The sequence below is a fragment of the Lampris incognitus genome, chromosome 11, assembly GCF_029633865.1.
Source record: "Lampris incognitus isolate fLamInc1 chromosome 11, fLamInc1.hap2, whole genome shotgun sequence".
NCBI classification, from domain to species: Eukaryota; Metazoa; Chordata; class Actinopteri; order Lampriformes; family Lampridae; genus Lampris; species Lampris incognitus.
The window spans coordinates 4538215-4555502 of record NC_079221.1 but is presented as its reverse complement, the minus strand read 5'-3'; the positions used below and the strand labels follow the sequence as shown (position 1 = coordinate 4555502).

Below are 17288 nucleotides of genomic sequence, written 5' to 3'. Positions count from 1 at the left end.
CAGGCGACAGTATTCCACCTTGTCGGACCCCATTGGTCACTGGGAAGGATGCAGATATACTCTTACCCCATCTGACTTGCATGGTTTGATATGAATACCAAAAATGCAAGATCCTTATCAAATAAGAGGGAGACCCCTCGCTCTTGTAGTTTAACAAATAATTTACCATGATTAACTCGATCAAAAACGTTTGATGCATCAAAAAAAAACAAAAAATAAATACTGTAGTGTTACGTCTTCTATATTTACTAACACCTTCCTTCAGAGCATGTATGCACAATCTGTGCCGTGTTTATTTTTAAAGCCAAATTGATTGTCAGTAGTTGATATGTATTCTTGAAGCCTATCCAAGAGAATTTGTTCCAATACTTTGGAAAGTATGCTAGCCAGAGCAATTGGCCTATAATGTTCTATGCTGGATATTTTACCAGTTTTGTCTGGGATTACTGACACTAGTAAGACAGACGACATAGAGTCAGGTAGGATGCCCTGCATTAACAATCCAGAAAAAAATGCATAGCCAGTAACAATGAGATTCTGTGGCTAGCATGCTTCAGATGTTCTGCTGTTATTTGGTCAAGGCCACATGCTTTGTTCACTGACAATTTCTCAATGGCATAGCACACTTCATCGGGTCTAATAACCACAGCATCATTGTTAGAGACATAACCCACATTAAATCCATCACTCTTTACGCAATTAAAAATGTCTCTAATAGTGTTTTCTCCACAGTTCAGCAATATTTCCAGGTCCAGTAATCCCATCGATGCTGGATGGCAAGGACATCTCACTATTATTAATAACCTTAACTTCCTTCCAGAAGTCACAGACATTATTCTGCTGATGCTTTTTGGCCATGGAGTTCGTTGCTGCAGTTGCTGCAGTTAGTAGAAAGCTTGTAGTTTGATCTCGGGATCGAGCTGACGGTCCGCCGTGAGGCGAGCCACCGTCTGTCCCAGCCCCTGCCTCTCGGCGTCCCCGGGATGCTCTTAGCTGAGTGTCCCCACGGGGTCCGAAGCATTTACTTTGAAAAAATTAGTGTTCAAAACAGGCCAAAAAAAAAAAAACAACCTTTAGCCATCTTAACCATGCTGGAGTCTGTAGGACGGTGCTGCACCGGGGTTCTGCAGGCTCTGAGGCCGGGGGTCCGCTCCCTCAACGCCTTCAGTGGAAGACAGGCGCCTCTCAGCTTGCGTCAGTTTAAAGTTGATTTTAAAGTGCCGCCCAGTTCTCACTGCCTTTGTGAGAGGCCTCTCAGCTCTGTTCTTACTATTTCATGCGTCTGCCAGGAGCACTTGAGCGTTTTGTTCGACACTTTAGCTAAGGAGACTTGTGTTGGTTCATCACTTTCTTACACTTCATGTTCCAGACACTGTATTGCCCTGGTTTATTGCCTGCGCGCTAATGACCTTACCGTAGTAGTCTGCCACGAACACCGATGATCACAAGGTCCACCCCACAGGGGGTAGGTAGCATGGGTATTTACCCTACATATCACTGGAAACAAATTTACAACAAAAAAAAAAAACAGTTATGAGTGTGACCAGGTATACGAAGGAGTAATTGGATTTTTGGTCAGATAGCAATACTTGTCTGTCGTTCAGACCGAGCAAACAATTAGCCAATCAAACTCATGGCACATTTCTTGCATTAAAATGCAGAGCCATGCGCTTTGCGTTCAGTGAAAGTGAAAATAAGGTCGTGATAATAGAAGAAAACAGGATAAATTAAAAATGTAAACACAACTGATGAAATCAGTACAAGGTGGGTCGCGTGATGGCTCCATACATTAATTCTGACTCATGAGATCCAGTTTGTAGCAGACAAGTTCCCCAAATGTCCCCGTTAAAACAACCACCTCATATGTTGAATAATGCAGTTTTCCCATCCTTGTTAGAACTAACTAGGTTACATGAACAATGAAAATCACAAATTGATGAAGTTTTGAGCTTTGATATGATAGTGCTTTGAGTGGCTGTTGCAGCTAGAAAAGCGCTATATAAAATGCAGCTCGATTGATTGATTGATTGATTGTGTCCGCAGGCAGGGGCTATGCTGCCCCGGCTGTTCAGGCGGCAGTGGCCAGCGTCCGTATTGTAGTATTGTAGCTGTGATCGGTGCTGTTGTGGACGTCCAGTTTGATGAAGGTCTGCCGCCCATCCTCAATGCACTGGAGGTGGTCGGCCGTGAGAGTCAGCTGGTGCTTGAGGTCGCTCAGCATCTGGGTGAGTCTGCAGAAGGATTTGACCACCCATGCTCAACACATTACTTTTTCTTTTAAACACCGCAAATAAAGCAAAGTAGCTATATTTGATTTGTTTGTATATGTTTTGTTAAACTGTGTTGATGATATTAATTAAGACTTAATTAAGAAAAACTCTCATGTGTTTTTCAGGGGAGAACACTGTCCGCACAATCGCCATGGATGGTTCGGAGGGTCTTGTTCGTGGACAGCAGGTGCTCGACACCGGCGCTCTAGTCAGAATTTCTGTGGGCCCCGAGACCTCGGGCAGGATCCTGAATGTCATTGGGGAGCCCGTTGACCAGAGGGGGCCAATTAGCACCAAACAGTATGCGTGCATGGTTTCAGCATTACAATGTGTTAAAAAATGACTGTCATCATGCTTCCTCAACAGATTCGAACATGGTTTTAAACAACTTCATCACCTTACAGGACTGCACCTATCCACGCTGAAGCCCCTGAATTCACAGACGTGAGTGTGGAGCAAGAGATCCTGGTCACTGGCATCAAAGTGGTAGATCTACTTGCCCCTTATGCCAGGGGTGGCAAGATTGGTTAGTGGAACATTTCATACATTAATATTAAGCTCTTCTTATACTTTTTGGCCAATGCTTCATTTCATACAACTGAAACATTGACTTTTTTCGGGCCTACTCCCTTCTCAGGTCTTTTTGGTGGCGCTGGAGTCGGTAAGACTGGGTTGATCATGGAGCTGATCAACAATGTGGCCAAGGCTCATGGTGGTTACGCTGTGTTTGCTGGAGTGGGAGCGCGTACCCGTGAGGGAAACGACTTGTACCATGAAATGATTGAGTCTGGTGTCGTTAACCTGAAGGACACCACCTCAAAGGTGATCGCTTTCATGTCTCTCTAATTATTCTTTGGTCATGGCTTTGTGCATCACGTAATTTCCTGTGAGATGTTTTATGCAGGCGGCACAGTGGTTAGTGCGGTTGCCTCACAGCAAGAAGGTGCTGGGTTTGAGCCCCGGGGTAGTCCAACCTTGGGGGTCGTCCCGGGCCGTCCTCTGTGTGGAGTTGGCATGTTCTCCTCGTGTCTGTGTGGGTTTCCTCCGGGTGCTCCGGTTTCCTCCCGCAGTCCAAAGACATGTAGGTCAGGTGACTCAGTCGTACTAAATTGTCCCTAGGTGTGTGTGTGTGTGTCAGCCCTGTGATGGACTGGTGGCCTGTCCAGGGTGTCTCTAGCGTAGGTAATGTCACGGTTTCCAGTATCTAACAGTCAGTCATGTGCTGACAGACGTCTGCATGATAATTAACCAGGTGCATTCTCCTCAGAGAGATTCTTTAAATTCTTACGCTCAGACAGAAAGGCACTTACAAGTGCTCTCATTAGGTTAATGGTCACCAACTGGTGATTCTCAGTGGACGGCAACCGCCACACGCTGCCCAGGGGTCCAAAGGAGTTGAATCAAGTGCAGCTGGACTTGGTATATATCCGTGAAGACGTTTCGCCTCTCATCCAAGAGGCTTCCTCAGTTCGTGCCTTTCTGACTAGACCAAGCTAGTCTGAGGAAGCCTCTTGGATGAGAGGCGAAACGTCTTCACGGATGTATACCAAGTCCAGCTGCACTTGATTCAACTCCTTTGGAGAACCATGACCTGGATGAAGGAGAACATTCACAGACATGCTGCCCAGGGGCTTCTCAGCCATATGACCCTCGACCCCTCGAACAAGACACCTCAGCCTATCTTACGTCCCCAAATATAATGCATTGTTCACACTCGCTAGCACCCGGGGGCGCGCATGCCCACGCTCACACACACACACACACACACACACACACACACACACACACACATGCAGATCGATATCCATCCCGTCCCCTTTCCCCCCTTTATCTGTCTCTGCATTTACATACGTATTGGCTGTGCCTCAAAGAGAACCTCACATTTTCTCTTTTCGCAGACCAAGATAAGCTCTTATCATCTGGTTACGAGCCTCGGGGGTCTTTTATTTGCCCTCAATCACAGACTTTGCTCACACGGCGGGGGGGGGGGGGGAGTTACTAAATGTCAGTGGATGAAATTAACTGTATTCCATCTGCGTTTCGTTTAATTCCACAGGGGAAGAAGGGTCGACCCGGAGATGTTGGAGCCCCTGGACTTAAAGGCCAGAAGGTCCTTCATAACATTTTCACACCTGCTGGGGGTCCTGTCTGGGACTACGCCGCTCTTTTCTTCTTCTCTTGCTTGTTTCCTACAACCATTTATGAGTATCCAAACCGTCTCCTGTACGTTGTGGCGTGTCTTGTATGTGCATGTGCAGTAAGCATATACAGACCCCGTCGTCCGCATTAAAACGCTTGCTGTGTAGCAGCTGAGATGGGTGAAGGTAAATGTGTAACGCTGAACAATGCACTGAGTCGGATTTGATTATTTCATGTCAGGGTGAAGCGGGGCTGAGCGGGCTACCTGGGCAAAGGGGCGTGGAGGTAAATGTTAAGACTCATCATCATAGAAAAATGTTTTTTTTTTGCCCAGAACTGAATTTAATCACGTCTAACCTCTCTCCATCCTCGTCCACTCGCAGGGGAAACCAGGTTACAATGGACTGAAGGTATGTGGCACAGTTGAAACACGCGCTTTTCTAATGTTTTACACACTTTGAGCCTTGTGTGATTATTATTCCTGTCTAATCCCCACACAGGGCGAGAGGGGAGAGTGTGGCATCCCAGGAGTAAAAGGAGACAGGGTATGGAAACACGATCTGCTCTGTGTTGCCGTGTTTTCAATGTACTTATTCTCTCGTAATGAATGAAATTGCGGCACGGTGGCGCACTGGTTAGCGTGGTCGCCTCACAGCAAGAAGGTCCTGGGTTTGAGCCCCGGGGTAGTCCAACCTTGGGGGTCGTCCCGGGTCGTCCTCTGTGTGGAGTTTGCATGTTCTCCCCGTTTCTGTGTGGGTTTCCTCCCACAGTCCAAAGACATGTAGGTCAGGTGAACCGGCCATACTAAATTGTCCCTAGGTGTGTGTGTGTGTGTGTGTGAGGGGGGGGGGCTGTGTGATGGACTGGCGGCCTGTCCAGGGTGTCTCCCCGCCTGCTGCCCAATGACTGCTGGGATAGGCTCCAGCATCCCGTGACCCTGAGAGCAGGATTAGCGGTTCGGTAATGGATGGATGGATGGATGGATGGATGGATGGATATTTTATGCAGATAGCAAAGTTTTGCCAAGACGCAGCAGACAACAACTTTGTTCACCAACTCTTTTTAACATGACTCTGTGTTCTCAGGTAGCGCTGGTGTACGGTCAGATGAATGAGCCCCCCCCGGTTCCCCCTGCCAGGGTCGCTCTTACCGGTCTGACTGTTGCCGAATATTTCCATGATCAGGAGGGGCAGGATGTGCTTCTCTTTATTGACAACATCTTCAGGTTTACACAGGCTGGGTCAGAGGTCAGCACTGCTGCATTAAGTCTTGTTATTTTCCTTTATATTTTTTTTAAGGGTGATACATTTCTTCTGTCTTGCCATGTTAATACTTGTGTCGCTCTTTTTTCAGGTTGTCTGGCCTGCTGGGTCGTGTTCCCTCAGCTGTGGGTTACCAGCCTACCCTGGCTACCGACATGGGCACCACGCAGGGGAGAATTACCACCACCAAGAAGGGTTCCATCACCTCTGTGCAGGTGAAAAGCATTGGTGTTTAATGTCCCATGAAGCAGGAAATGTATTTTCATTCTTGGTGCCAATGTTATGTGCACTTGTATTTGCATCTGTTTAGCACCGTGTGCTTTTGTGTTGATGAAAATCTTTTTCTGAAAAACACAATGATATTTAGTCACCCTGCACTTGGGGGTGTACAGCGAGGTGGAGAGAAGACGAATGATAATTTACGACTACACACTGAAACTAGCCGATAGCGTATTGATATGTCCACATTCCTCTACAAATGGCTACTGGGCTTTTGGTCAAGTCAGACTCCCTCCCCTCGCAAAACCCCACTCGACTTTTCCGTGTCGTTCAAAAACACATGAAATCACGGAAGTCTGCGATGCTCTCAATGCCTTTTCGTGGGACCTTTTTAAAACTACACGGTGACTTTCTCCTCTCAAATGTCTGTGTTAGGACACACTTGACACTGGAACCCTAATGTTCCTCTTGAGGGCCATCTGTGTGCCCGCCGATGACTTAACCGCCCCCGCCCCTGCCACTGCTTGCGCTCACTTGGATGCAACAACCGTGCTGTCCTGAGCTATCACTGAGCCGGGCATCTGCCCTGCCGTGGACCCGCTGGACGCCACCTCCCGCATCATGTACCCCAACACTGTCGGAGCTGAGCACTACGATGGTGCTCGTGGTGTGCAGAAGATTCTTCAGGCAGGTGTTAACTGATGTCGGCTGCTTAAAAGAAAGTTTGAATTTGATGAAATTCAGACTCGACAAATCAAAACAAAACCATACAAAAACGAACCGCAATATAGTTATTAAAATCACAATAGTCTCACAAATAATCACAAATCACATATAAATACAATAGTCTTACAAATATGTTAGTGTCACATGTTTAATGTTTAATGTTAATGTTTTAAAGTCAGTGAACAAAGGTTTGACTCTTCTTCTACCGGACCTTGCTAACTGTTCATCCCTTCTGTTTTAGGATTACAAATCCTTGCAGGACGTCATTGCTATTCTGGGTATGGATGAGTTGTCCAAGGAGGATGTGCTGACTGTTGGCAGTGCACGCAAGATCCAGCGTTTCCTGTCTCAGCCATTCCGGGTTGCAGAGGTCTACTGGCCACATGGGCAAGCCGGTGCCCCTCAAGGAAACAATCAAAGGCTTCAAGAGCATTCTTGGCGGTAGGGGACTGCACTAACGTATGGAGGTTTTTAGTGGGTGGATTAAAACCCTTTTTTTCAAATCTCTTTCCTTCCACAAGGCGAATATGACGCCCTGCCTGAGCAAGCTTTCTACATGGTGGGTCCCATCGAAGAAGTTGTCCAAAAGGCTGAGAAACTGGCCGAGGGGGCATTCATAAAAAGACTGGGGTCCTGGGTTGAAATGTTGTGAGATTGGTATTTGTACAGTGTGATTTCTTTGACGAACATCTGCTATAACGTGTTTTAATGTGGGTCGTTGAAAGGAAAAGGTGAAGATGCAATTCAGAATATATTGTTATAGATGGTTGTCAGTTTTCCAGGACTCTCTGGTCGACTTAGGTTAGAGCCTCCGTGTTGCGGGCGACTTTTGCGACGTTGACAACAACAGCCCAATTAGACCCATGCCAAGCCTAATAAACACGACTGTCATTACAAATGCAGTGGGCCTATACCTTTAGACTGGGCGTAGTTATTATCGGATTATGTCTATAATTTTCCTAACAAAAGAACAAAAACAAAACAAAAACAGGCCTCCCATAAAAGGAGAATTCAAACAAGAGCAACTACCTGTAAATCGCTCCACTACTATTTTCAGCTGCTGCCATTAAGGGGCGCCACAGAGGATCAAGCGTTTCCATCTCTTCCTGTCCTCTGCATCTTCCTCTGTCACACTAAATATCCCTGCAATAATCTCACAGGCCCACATTAAACCAGGCTGTGTAGATTGTGTATTCCCTAGTCTAACGGTGCTATTCTGCAGACGCTCCCTCCTCTTCTCAATGGGTGGGTCTTTTTTCTGTCAGCCCTGTGACGGCCTGGCGGCCTGTCCAGGGTGTCTCCCCGCCTGCTGCCCAATGACTGCTGGGATAGGCTCCAGCATCCCCGCAGCTTGGATAATGGATGGATGGATGTCAGTTTTTCTTTACATAAAACATTTGTACATAGACTTGTTTGCATGCTTTGGGTTGAAGGACCTCGAACAATAAGTCAGAAATCCTTTTGGGGGTGAAAATGCAGGTTTTAATGAAAACCAGGTTACACTGCTGAGTGAACAGCGCAAGTCCTCAGCCGGTCATGTGACGAAGCCGGGCGTTTAACTCCTTTTCTTGTGTAAGGAGGTTGGTGCTGTGCTCTTTATAGGCCTCGAAATCCTGTAAGATGATGGTAAAAATGTTTAGGCAACGCTAACCCTGCGGAAAACGTTCCCGCCGATCAACTCCACCGAAATATGGACAAACCTTTTCCAGCTTCTTGTATTTCGCAATGGATTCAGCAAGAGCACGCTGCAGATCTCCCACTTTCAGGTTTACCTTCACAGCTGCTGCCTCCTCCTCAAACCTAAAGCATGATGGGGGAGAAAACAGGAGATGAACTTTAGTCCTGAAGTTTTATTTTAAAGAATGCCCCGGATAGTAATTGCCGGCTCGGGTGAATTATCAACGCGGATTCCTCAGAAAGATGTGGGCCAGTTTTACAAAATTGCTAAAATGTTAAGAGGCGCGGTGCCAGAGGTTCAGTAGTGACACTTGCCCCGCAGCCGAGACCACGTGAAGGACAGCCAGCGCACGTTAAAGGTTAACGCAGTGTGTGTGTCGCTACCTGTCTTCTGCTCTGGTCCTGGCTTTCCTCTCCGCTTTCCACTTGGTCTCCAACCGTTCCATCTCCTCCTGTTTCTCCTGTAATGGGGCGCAGTGTGTATGTACTACATTGAATAGCAAGTTCATTTTGTGCGAAAGGGTAATTTCATTGAGGGAAAATGTGCTTTTTCTTATTACCTGTATTATTTTCCCTCTCTCTATTGATAGATTCAGGAATTTGTCCCTGTCTTTTGTCAGATTTGTGGCGTCTTCCTTCACCTTGAGCTCCTTCAAATCTCGATCCTCTCCTGCTTTCTGTAGCTGGAGCTTCAGACCTGTCCGAGCAAGCGGCACAGTTAACACTTGAGAACATATCTGGAGCGTTTTTCTTTTCCTTTTTTCACGCACCTTTACACCTTCCTGCAGCATCCTTTAACAGTCGCTGAGTGTCATGCAACTCCCCGAGTAGGGATGCCTCCTTGACCTCACGCTGGGTTGTTTGCTCTTTGACCTTTGACCTCAGCACAGCGATTCTCTCCCTTTGGGAAGAGTTGTGAAAGTGTCAGGCATTTTAACAGTTATCCATTCATTTTAACATATTCTTGACAAAAAAATGCATAAAGAAATGAGGGATTTGCCTGGTTAAATTGAAAACAAAAACGACCTTACTGATGTTCATTTTCTGTATTTTTCAGTTTTTCTTTGAGAAGCTTGACTTCTTCTGTAAGTCGATGTACCAGCGCCTCTTTCTCTTGTAATTTCTGAGAACAGAGGGACTCGTTTTCTGACTGCAACTGTTGATTTTGCTGCCTGAGCTGCACGTTCTGTCTTTTGTAATCGTCCTTGAAAGCAATCATATCTTGATGGTTCGTTGCCAGCTCGTTAAACCTCTGCTCGAACATCTTCGACTTCTTTCTTTCGAGGTCCAGATCTCTTTGTCTCTCTGCTGCCAGGCCTTCCAACTCTGTCTTCGTTTTCTGCAGTGCTTGACAACGCAGAAGCCTCTCGTCCGCCCTTTGCTTCAGTAAACAGATTAAACTGGACTGCTCCTCTATCCTCGACTGCAGCGTGCCAGTCTCTGCGTTCTCCTCCTGAGTGAGACATCTCAGGTCCTCCAGTGACCCCCGGACGCAGTTCATGTCCTATGCAGGGATGAGGGAGGAAGACAGAAGCACCTGATAAGAAAATGACGTCACACTTGAGACTAATCATATTAGATATGGAGCAGAAGATCAGTCAACTTTTTTGCACAGCCAAGGTGGTGCAGACTATGTCAAGTAAGGAGGTTGGATCACAGAAAGTTATGGAATAGAATGAAGTAGATTTCCCCCCCCAAACATAACCGCAGAGTTTCCTTCCTCTCCTCAATGGGTGGGTCTTTTTTCTGTCAGCCCTGTGATGGCCTGGCGGCCTGTCCAGGGTGTCTCCCCACCTCCCACCCAATTACTGCTGGGATAGGCTCCAGCATCCCGGGACGCCAATTGGGATAAGCGGCTTGGATAATGGATGGATGGATAACTTCATATGTAGTTGCCAATTTTAATCAGATAAACTAAATATGTTAAATTATAATTATATGTAGCTATATATAACTATATGAATATTGTACTAAAATATTTCCTCACATGCCAATTAGTATAATAGTAAAATTGATTATATAGATATACTATAGAATATATTATTCTACTGATGTTTAAACGTAGGTGAAGTCATTTGTCCAGCGTTAGTGGTGGTCTAAAGAAAATGGTATTACATAGAAGTTTTTTTTAAGAACATTCATCTTCAAGGCTTCCTCGTTAGCGAGGGTTGCCAGCACCATCAGGATGACATGCTTGCCAAACAAGTTTCCTCCAGTTCTTTCTGTCCTGAGCTGATCTTGTTGCCTCTGATATTTTCAGACAAAGTTAAGAACATATAGAACATATAATTATAGTGGCAGACTCAATGTTGTATCATTCAAGTAAAGCCTCCTGTCAAAAATACAATCACATCTCCTATCCCTGATAGCAAAATTGCTGTGGCCCAGACCCGTCCCACACTCGACACTTTGATCCGGCCCACATACCCCGTGGAATGATGGCACTTGGGCGGTCCGCTCCTGTTTGCCAGATCTGGGCCAGAACCAAGCCATAGCAATGCCGCATGTGCCACATATTTGCCAAAGGTGGCCCATATTTGTTTTGTGATATTTGGGCCATATTCACCATTTACCACACGGGCCACTTCAGGGTCACATCCAGATCACATGTTGCCCCGAGCACTGCATCTTTTCCAAAAAAGGCCCACATGTGATTTGGCATATTTGGGCCATATTTGCTGTTACACATGTGGGCCACTTCAGGCTCACATCCATTTTGTCAGGGCCAGAAGAAGGCCACCAGTGCCCCATCATTGCCTGAAGTGGCCCACATCTGGATGCTATGTGGGATGACAGAACGTTTTCTATTTATGCATAGAGCATGTCTAACCATTAGTTGCTTATAGGAAATAATAACAAAATATTTACAGTTGAAAAGAAAACATAATTAAAACAATCAGGATTGCCCCGTTGAAGTAAACAAAACAAGATGTAGCCAGGTAGTAAATTCCATGTACCCTGTGTAAATATGTTCAGTATAAAAAAGAGAATAGATTTTATTTTTGTTTAACTATGTACAAAGGAAGAGTTATTTACAGTTATTGTTATGTTAAAATATAATTCATATGTTCAAACCATTTTAAAAAGTAGGAGTGTACCCAAGGGAATGACAAAAGATCATAAAAAGGGTTAATTCTTAGCTGTTACAATCTGGTGCCACTAGAGGGCGAGATTGGCGATTTTCTTCTTGTGCTCAGGGGATTCTGGTCCTTTTTCCTGCTGAGTAAACTGAGAGATGCAGGCGAAATGCATTCTGGGTCCATCTATTGAAATCCATGGGTGCGAACAGCGAGACGAATGTGGTGGGATGTACAGACTGCTTGAGGGGGTCCAAACGAGATTAGCAAGATATCAGGATTTTTGTGCAAAGCCAGAAGCTCAACTTGGAGGTCCCTGTGAAGGGAAATGGAATTGATGAGCCCACCCCGTATTTTGATTTGTTTTTGAGTTTTGTTTTTTATTTTGTATTTGTTTTTCATTAAATCTTTCTGCCTAAACCATAAAGGTGGAACTTAATTACTCAATTCAATTTACAGTGATAACACACACACACACACACACACACACACACACACACACACACACACACACACACACACACACACACACACACACACACACACACACACAGAACCCCAAAAGTCGCGATTGTGTCCTGTGTGGTGCCTGTTTCCACGGGTTACAAAGATAAAAGGAACATATAATCAGAGAAAATGTAGCCATTAAATTAACGATTAAATAAAAATAAGGAACTGAGCAAGGGGCCAGCATAAATTATAGTCAGACATAGGGTGACAGAATTTCTTGGCATGGGCATTTTGGAGCTTTTTATATACATTTGTTTAACAGAGATGTAAGCGGCTATTTTCTTGCCCGGTGCGGGATTCGATACGGCGTGTAATGCACCACAAGGCGACGTCACTAACCGCTCGGCTAAAGGGTCAGAGCCGTTAGCTATCTAGAGGCTAACGGGTCTTATTAGTAGTTTACAGAGAGATTATTACATAATGACATATAAGACATTACGTAGGTATGACACGGACGTAATGGCGGCGTTGTGGGAAACGCGGCGGGAACCGGAAGGAAGCGCAGCTTCCCAGCGTCAAGCCGCCTCAGCACACCTGTAACGTAAACCGGAAACACAGATTTCACTTCCTCCCCTCACACCAGCGCCGGTTCTCACCCTCTTCATTACGTCTGTTGAATGTCTTTTTGGCGATGCCATTTCTCTTCTCTTCTCTTCTCTTCTCTTCTCTTCTCTTCTCTTCTCTTCTCTTCTCTTCTCTTTAAATGTAAAAGGGGATTTCCCACATTTGCTCGACCGCCGCGAGTCTGAAAGAAACTTTCCGCCTGAAGTTCACAGGACCGCGGCCTGCCGATGGTCCGTTGCTTATGGCAACCGCACTTTTTTTTAAACAAAACTTTATTTAAATTCAATTCCAGAGACCGTACACGTGTCAAAGAACAAAACATGACAAAACAATTATAAACGACACAGCGGGAGACGATTAAAAAATGGTAACACTTTGGTATGGGGAACGTAGTCACCATTAATTAGGTGCTTATTAGCATACAAATTAGCAACATATTGGCTCTTAATTGGTCATTATTACGTACTCATTAATGCCCTATTCTGCATGGCCTTATTATACAACCAGTAAGCCATTAACTATGAGTTGTCCCTCTATAACCTCAGAAGTATTGCTTATTAGTAGTACCATCTCAATATGCTTTGCTTAGTATGGCCTTTATAAGGTGGTAGTACCACAAGAAGAGTTATTCTCCCTTATTGACACTTAATGAATATGGTCTGTTCATACGTAACAACACACAAAACTACAAGTGTTCATAGTGTTACATTACTGTAAATTAAGTTTTTGTTACTTAGCATATGTTCCCCATACTAAAGTGACATCTTGATCATTACTAATTCACTAGTAATTAAGTTTTTTTATGTTCCCCATACTGAAGTGTTACCAATAAAATAAATACAATGGTTCAAGGCATGGTGTATTATCCGCAGAGATTCAAAATAATAGTTAAGTTCCATCTCAAACCGAACAGTATGTGGTCTTTTACTTGACCATCTGCATTTGCGAATGTAAAATTTACCATGTAAAATAAAGAGATTTCACCATTTTTTTCCCTCTATCCTTGTTTTTCTCTTCATAAAGAAATGTCCTCTTTATTCAAATGAACTTTAATACCACTTGTTCTTTCGACCATATGTTCAGCCTCGAGCCAAAAAGGTTTCACACACATAGACATTCATAAAGTATAATAATATACATCATAACCACAAAAAACACATTAATCACAAAAACACATTTTACATCAGTCACGTTGGTCATTTTAGCGCGACAGCTTTACACTTCCACAGATCCACCACAAGATGGCAATGCTGAGCTAACGTTTACGTTTACGTTGACTACGGACTCCGCGACAGGCACGTAACGCTACTGACAGGCAGCGAAGAGCGCAACATAATAGCAATATAATAGTAATACCATATGAATTAACAGTAATATCAATACATTTACTGCATAGCAATCATATAATAGTAGTACTATATGAATTAATTGTAGTACATTTACTTCACAGTGATCATATAATAATGATACTATGTGAATTAATAGTAGTGGTAGTAGAAGTACATTTATTACTCATCAATATTATTGTAAATTGTACGGCGCAGTATTAGTGGTAGTACATTCGCTACATAGTAATGATCATTGCGGTATATAATATCATATTTAGTAGTAGTAGTACTACCCTTTACTATATAGTAATATTATAGTAGTACTATTTTGAGTAGTAGTGGTAGTACTACATTTGCTAAAATGTGGTATTATATGAAGTACATGACGTAGTAGTACCTTTACTACATAGTAATATTATAGTGGTACTATATTGCTACATATTATTCATATCACAGTAGTACCAGATGAAGCAATAGTACATTTGCTGCATAGTAATCACATCATAGTGGTACCATATTAAGTTGTAGTAGTTGTACATTAGCCACATAGTAATCGGAGCAGCAGTATATACGTTGGCAGAAGTACAGCATGGTGTAGCATTACTGTCAGCAGTTGTAGCGGGACATTTCCTGCACAGCACCGTTATGGCATCGGAGCCCAGAGCACGTGTCATGTCCAGTGCCTTAGTGTGGGTGCACCTTAGAAAATCAAGCGGCGTTAAGAAGCAAAGTGTAAAGTTAATTTACGTTGCCACATATCAGGATAACAACAAATCAGGGCTGTAAGAGCATTAATGTCAAGTGCAGGTCGAAAGAGGGCGCATTAGTGGAGCCCGATAACAGTGGGGTTGCGTAAAGCAGTGGTTCTCAACCTTTTTGGGGTCCTGGACCCCCTGCGTATTTTTGATCTACCCTGAGGACCCCTCCACCTGATCTTGGGGGAGGGGGGTTGCAATTTGATAGAAACAGTAGAAACTGCATTTTAAATTGCATTATAGCATTTATTCACTCTTTGGGGCAAAAATAAGAGCTTTCAGTTGTAACTTAGATATAGTTAACAAAACAGAATTCTTATGCAGTAACTTTCAGATATATGTAACAAAACAGAATTTTTATGCAGTAACTTTTAACAATGCAAACGGGAGAGAGATCTCTTATTAAAATACAATAAATTACACTCGTGAAACAGATGTAATTAGAGAAAAAAGTCCTGTTACCCTTTATAGTTTAGGTAGATAAAGCTCTCAGTCACATTTGAGTAAAATAATCCTATTTCTATAAATGTCATAGGATCTTTTTTTTAAAAGATATTTTATTTTCACGGACCCATTGCAATTACACCACGGACCACTAGGGGTCCGCGGACCCCCGGTTGAGAAACCCTGGCGTAAATAACGGCACAACAGCGACAGCCGACGTAAATGGCGATAGATGATCGATATTACCTGCAGAATGCACGCGGAGAGCAGCTGGGAATTTAGGCAGACCCGGAAGTGGAGGCTTGTTTTGTTTTTTTTAAAGCCTCGCTTAAAGGAAGCGAGCGGGTCACTATTAGTATCACGGCCAACTTAAAACACCGTGGAAGGGAGGGTTTCTTCCCTTTTCTTTAGAGTCTGCTTGTTCTCACTTTTGACCGTTCAACAGCCGAGCCCGAAAGAGCCGCTTTTGTATTAACAATGACGCGCATTTCTGGTTTCCAGGGGTTCTGAATTCTTTCGTTGTAATCGATGAACGCAACCCTGTTCATTTAGCGTTTAAAGCTTTCTTCTTCTTCGTTCCTTTTTTCTTCTTCGTTCCTTTCTTCTTCGTTCCTTTTTTCTTCTTCTTCTTCTTCTTCGTCTTCTCGTTCTTCTTCGTCGTCATCATCATCGTATTTCAGACTATTGATTTATCTTAGACATTCCGAACGGCTGGACTCCCCCCCCTTCTTTCTTTTATCAGTTTTATTTGGGGAAGGGGACCGAGTGGCCTGCCCGTCTGCCGACCACTTACTTCGTACCCTCTCCTCTCCGTCCTAATCAACTGGTCCAGTAACCCCCCCCCCGTCATCTGCACCATTATTTCTTTCTTTCAATCCCCAAGTGACCTTGTAGTACAGCAGAAGTATGTATGCTAGCATGAGTAGCGTCTGTCTGTGTAATGTATTGGCGTTATTATAAATTATGTATAATAGCTAATTAAAGTAGTAGTAGGAGATGTGTAATAGCTAATTAAATCATTAGCATATTTTGGCTATCAGCTTCAAGCTGGCTACTTACTGCGCGTAGAATAACTTGAAGAGTAGAATGATTGATCACTTGAAGAATCACTTGGGGAAAAATCAAGTGATTCTACTCAAGTGAGTCTACTCAAGTGATTCTACTCAAGTGATTCTACTTGTACTCTACCGAGGGCATCGTAGGCGTGAGGGGACTGAGGGGCGATGACGGCGCTCGCCGGTATAATGAGAAGCCATGGGGCGGCTCGGCGCGCGGCATTATGCAGATTCCAGGGCGAATGGGTGAAGGGGGGGGGGTTATTCGCAGGGCCGAGGTTGGAGGAGGTTGGAGGAGGCTGGGAGGAGGTGCGGCCGTCTGCGGCTTTTTTGTTCACACCCCCTTTCCATCAAGTAGCGGGACGAGAAGGAAGGAGGGGAGTGCACCAGCATCCCCAGTCCCATAGAGCTCCTCCATCTGCCCGGCTTCGTGCGGAGCTGGACGGACCGGCCGGGACCAAGTCACAGAATGTGGAGAGCACCGCTGCTAATACAACTTCTCCTCTTTGTCACCACCCTTGTTTCCCGATGCCATTCTCAAGGTGAGTGGTTTATATTTGGGGAGACTTTTTTTTTTTGTAAATTTTTTTTCATGTCACTGGGCTGTCAGATGAGTGACTTGGTGCTTTGGGAAGGTGCGGAGTTGTTATCCCCACACCGGTGCATCTAAATCCACTTGTTACCCATCAAAACAAACCACTGCTGGGGATTTGGGTGGGGATGGGGGGCAGCGGAAACCTGAAAACAATTATTGTTTGTAATGTCGTTCAGAGCAGAACGCAGCATTGTGCAGTTCTGTTAGAGGATTATTCGTAGGTAAAAAAATAAAAATGTAGCCCTTGAGTTAATGAGAATAAACTGGTAGCCAACCCCATGTAAATATCTTACAATTTCTCCTTTGCTGTTGACTCAGAACCGTTCTGTTGACACGTCTGCAACACTTTTGTTTTAAGGTGCATGCTCCAAAAAAAAAAAGAAGAAGAAGGGAAAAAAAAGGATTTTAGGGTGAGCTGTTTTAGTACAGAGTATTTATTACGTTAAAGGTTGAGTACAAAGCCTCCTTCAGACAGACTGAAGTTCTCCTGCACAACTTTTTTTCTGGGCTTTACTGTTGCCAGGTAACAGAAGAGAGCATGTGACTTACACACAATCTGGGTGTGTGGACTGAGAGCAACTGGTACAAATCTCAGTCAGTGGAACAGCTTTCATGCTGCACCCCCCCCTCCAAAAAAAAAGAAAAAGAAGGGAAAAAAACAAACCTC

General features: G+C 44.3%; 1 protein-coding gene and 1 pseudogene across 1 annotated transcript; one reads left to right on the top strand and one right to left on the bottom strand.

Moving 5' to 3' along the window:
* Positions 1–1088: 1088 nt before the first annotated feature.
* LOC130120982 (ATP synthase subunit beta, mitochondrial-like) lies at positions 1089–7268 on the top strand (annotated as a pseudogene).
* Positions 7269–8142: 874 nt separating this feature from the next.
* Positions 8143–12518, bottom strand: zgc:172182 (coiled-coil domain-containing protein 89). Its single transcript, XM_056290147.1, has 7 exons — positions 12459–12518; positions 9325–9797; positions 9064–9194; positions 8854–8990; positions 8678–8754; positions 8317–8416; positions 8143–8229 (listed from the first exon to the last, which is right to left on the bottom strand). The coding sequence occupies exons 1-7, from the start codon at positions 12516–12518 to the stop codon at positions 8143–8145; spliced, it is 1065 nt and encodes a 354-aa protein (XP_056146122.1).
* Positions 12519–17288: the final 4770 nt, after the last annotated feature.

Coding starts and splice junctions, on each gene's coding strand:
- zgc:172182 (XM_056290147.1), bottom strand. CDS start 12,518: ATGGCATCGCCAAAAAGACATTCAACAGACGTAATGAAGAGGGTGAGA. Junction 9,798..12,458: donor GGGTGAGAACCGGCGCTGGT/GTGAGGGGAGGA, acceptor ATCCCTGCATAG/GACATGAACTGCGTCCGGGG. Junction 8,991..9,063: donor TGCTGCAGGAAGGTGTAAAG/GTGCGTGAAAAA, acceptor TTGCTCGGACAG/GTCTGAAGCTCCAGCTACAG.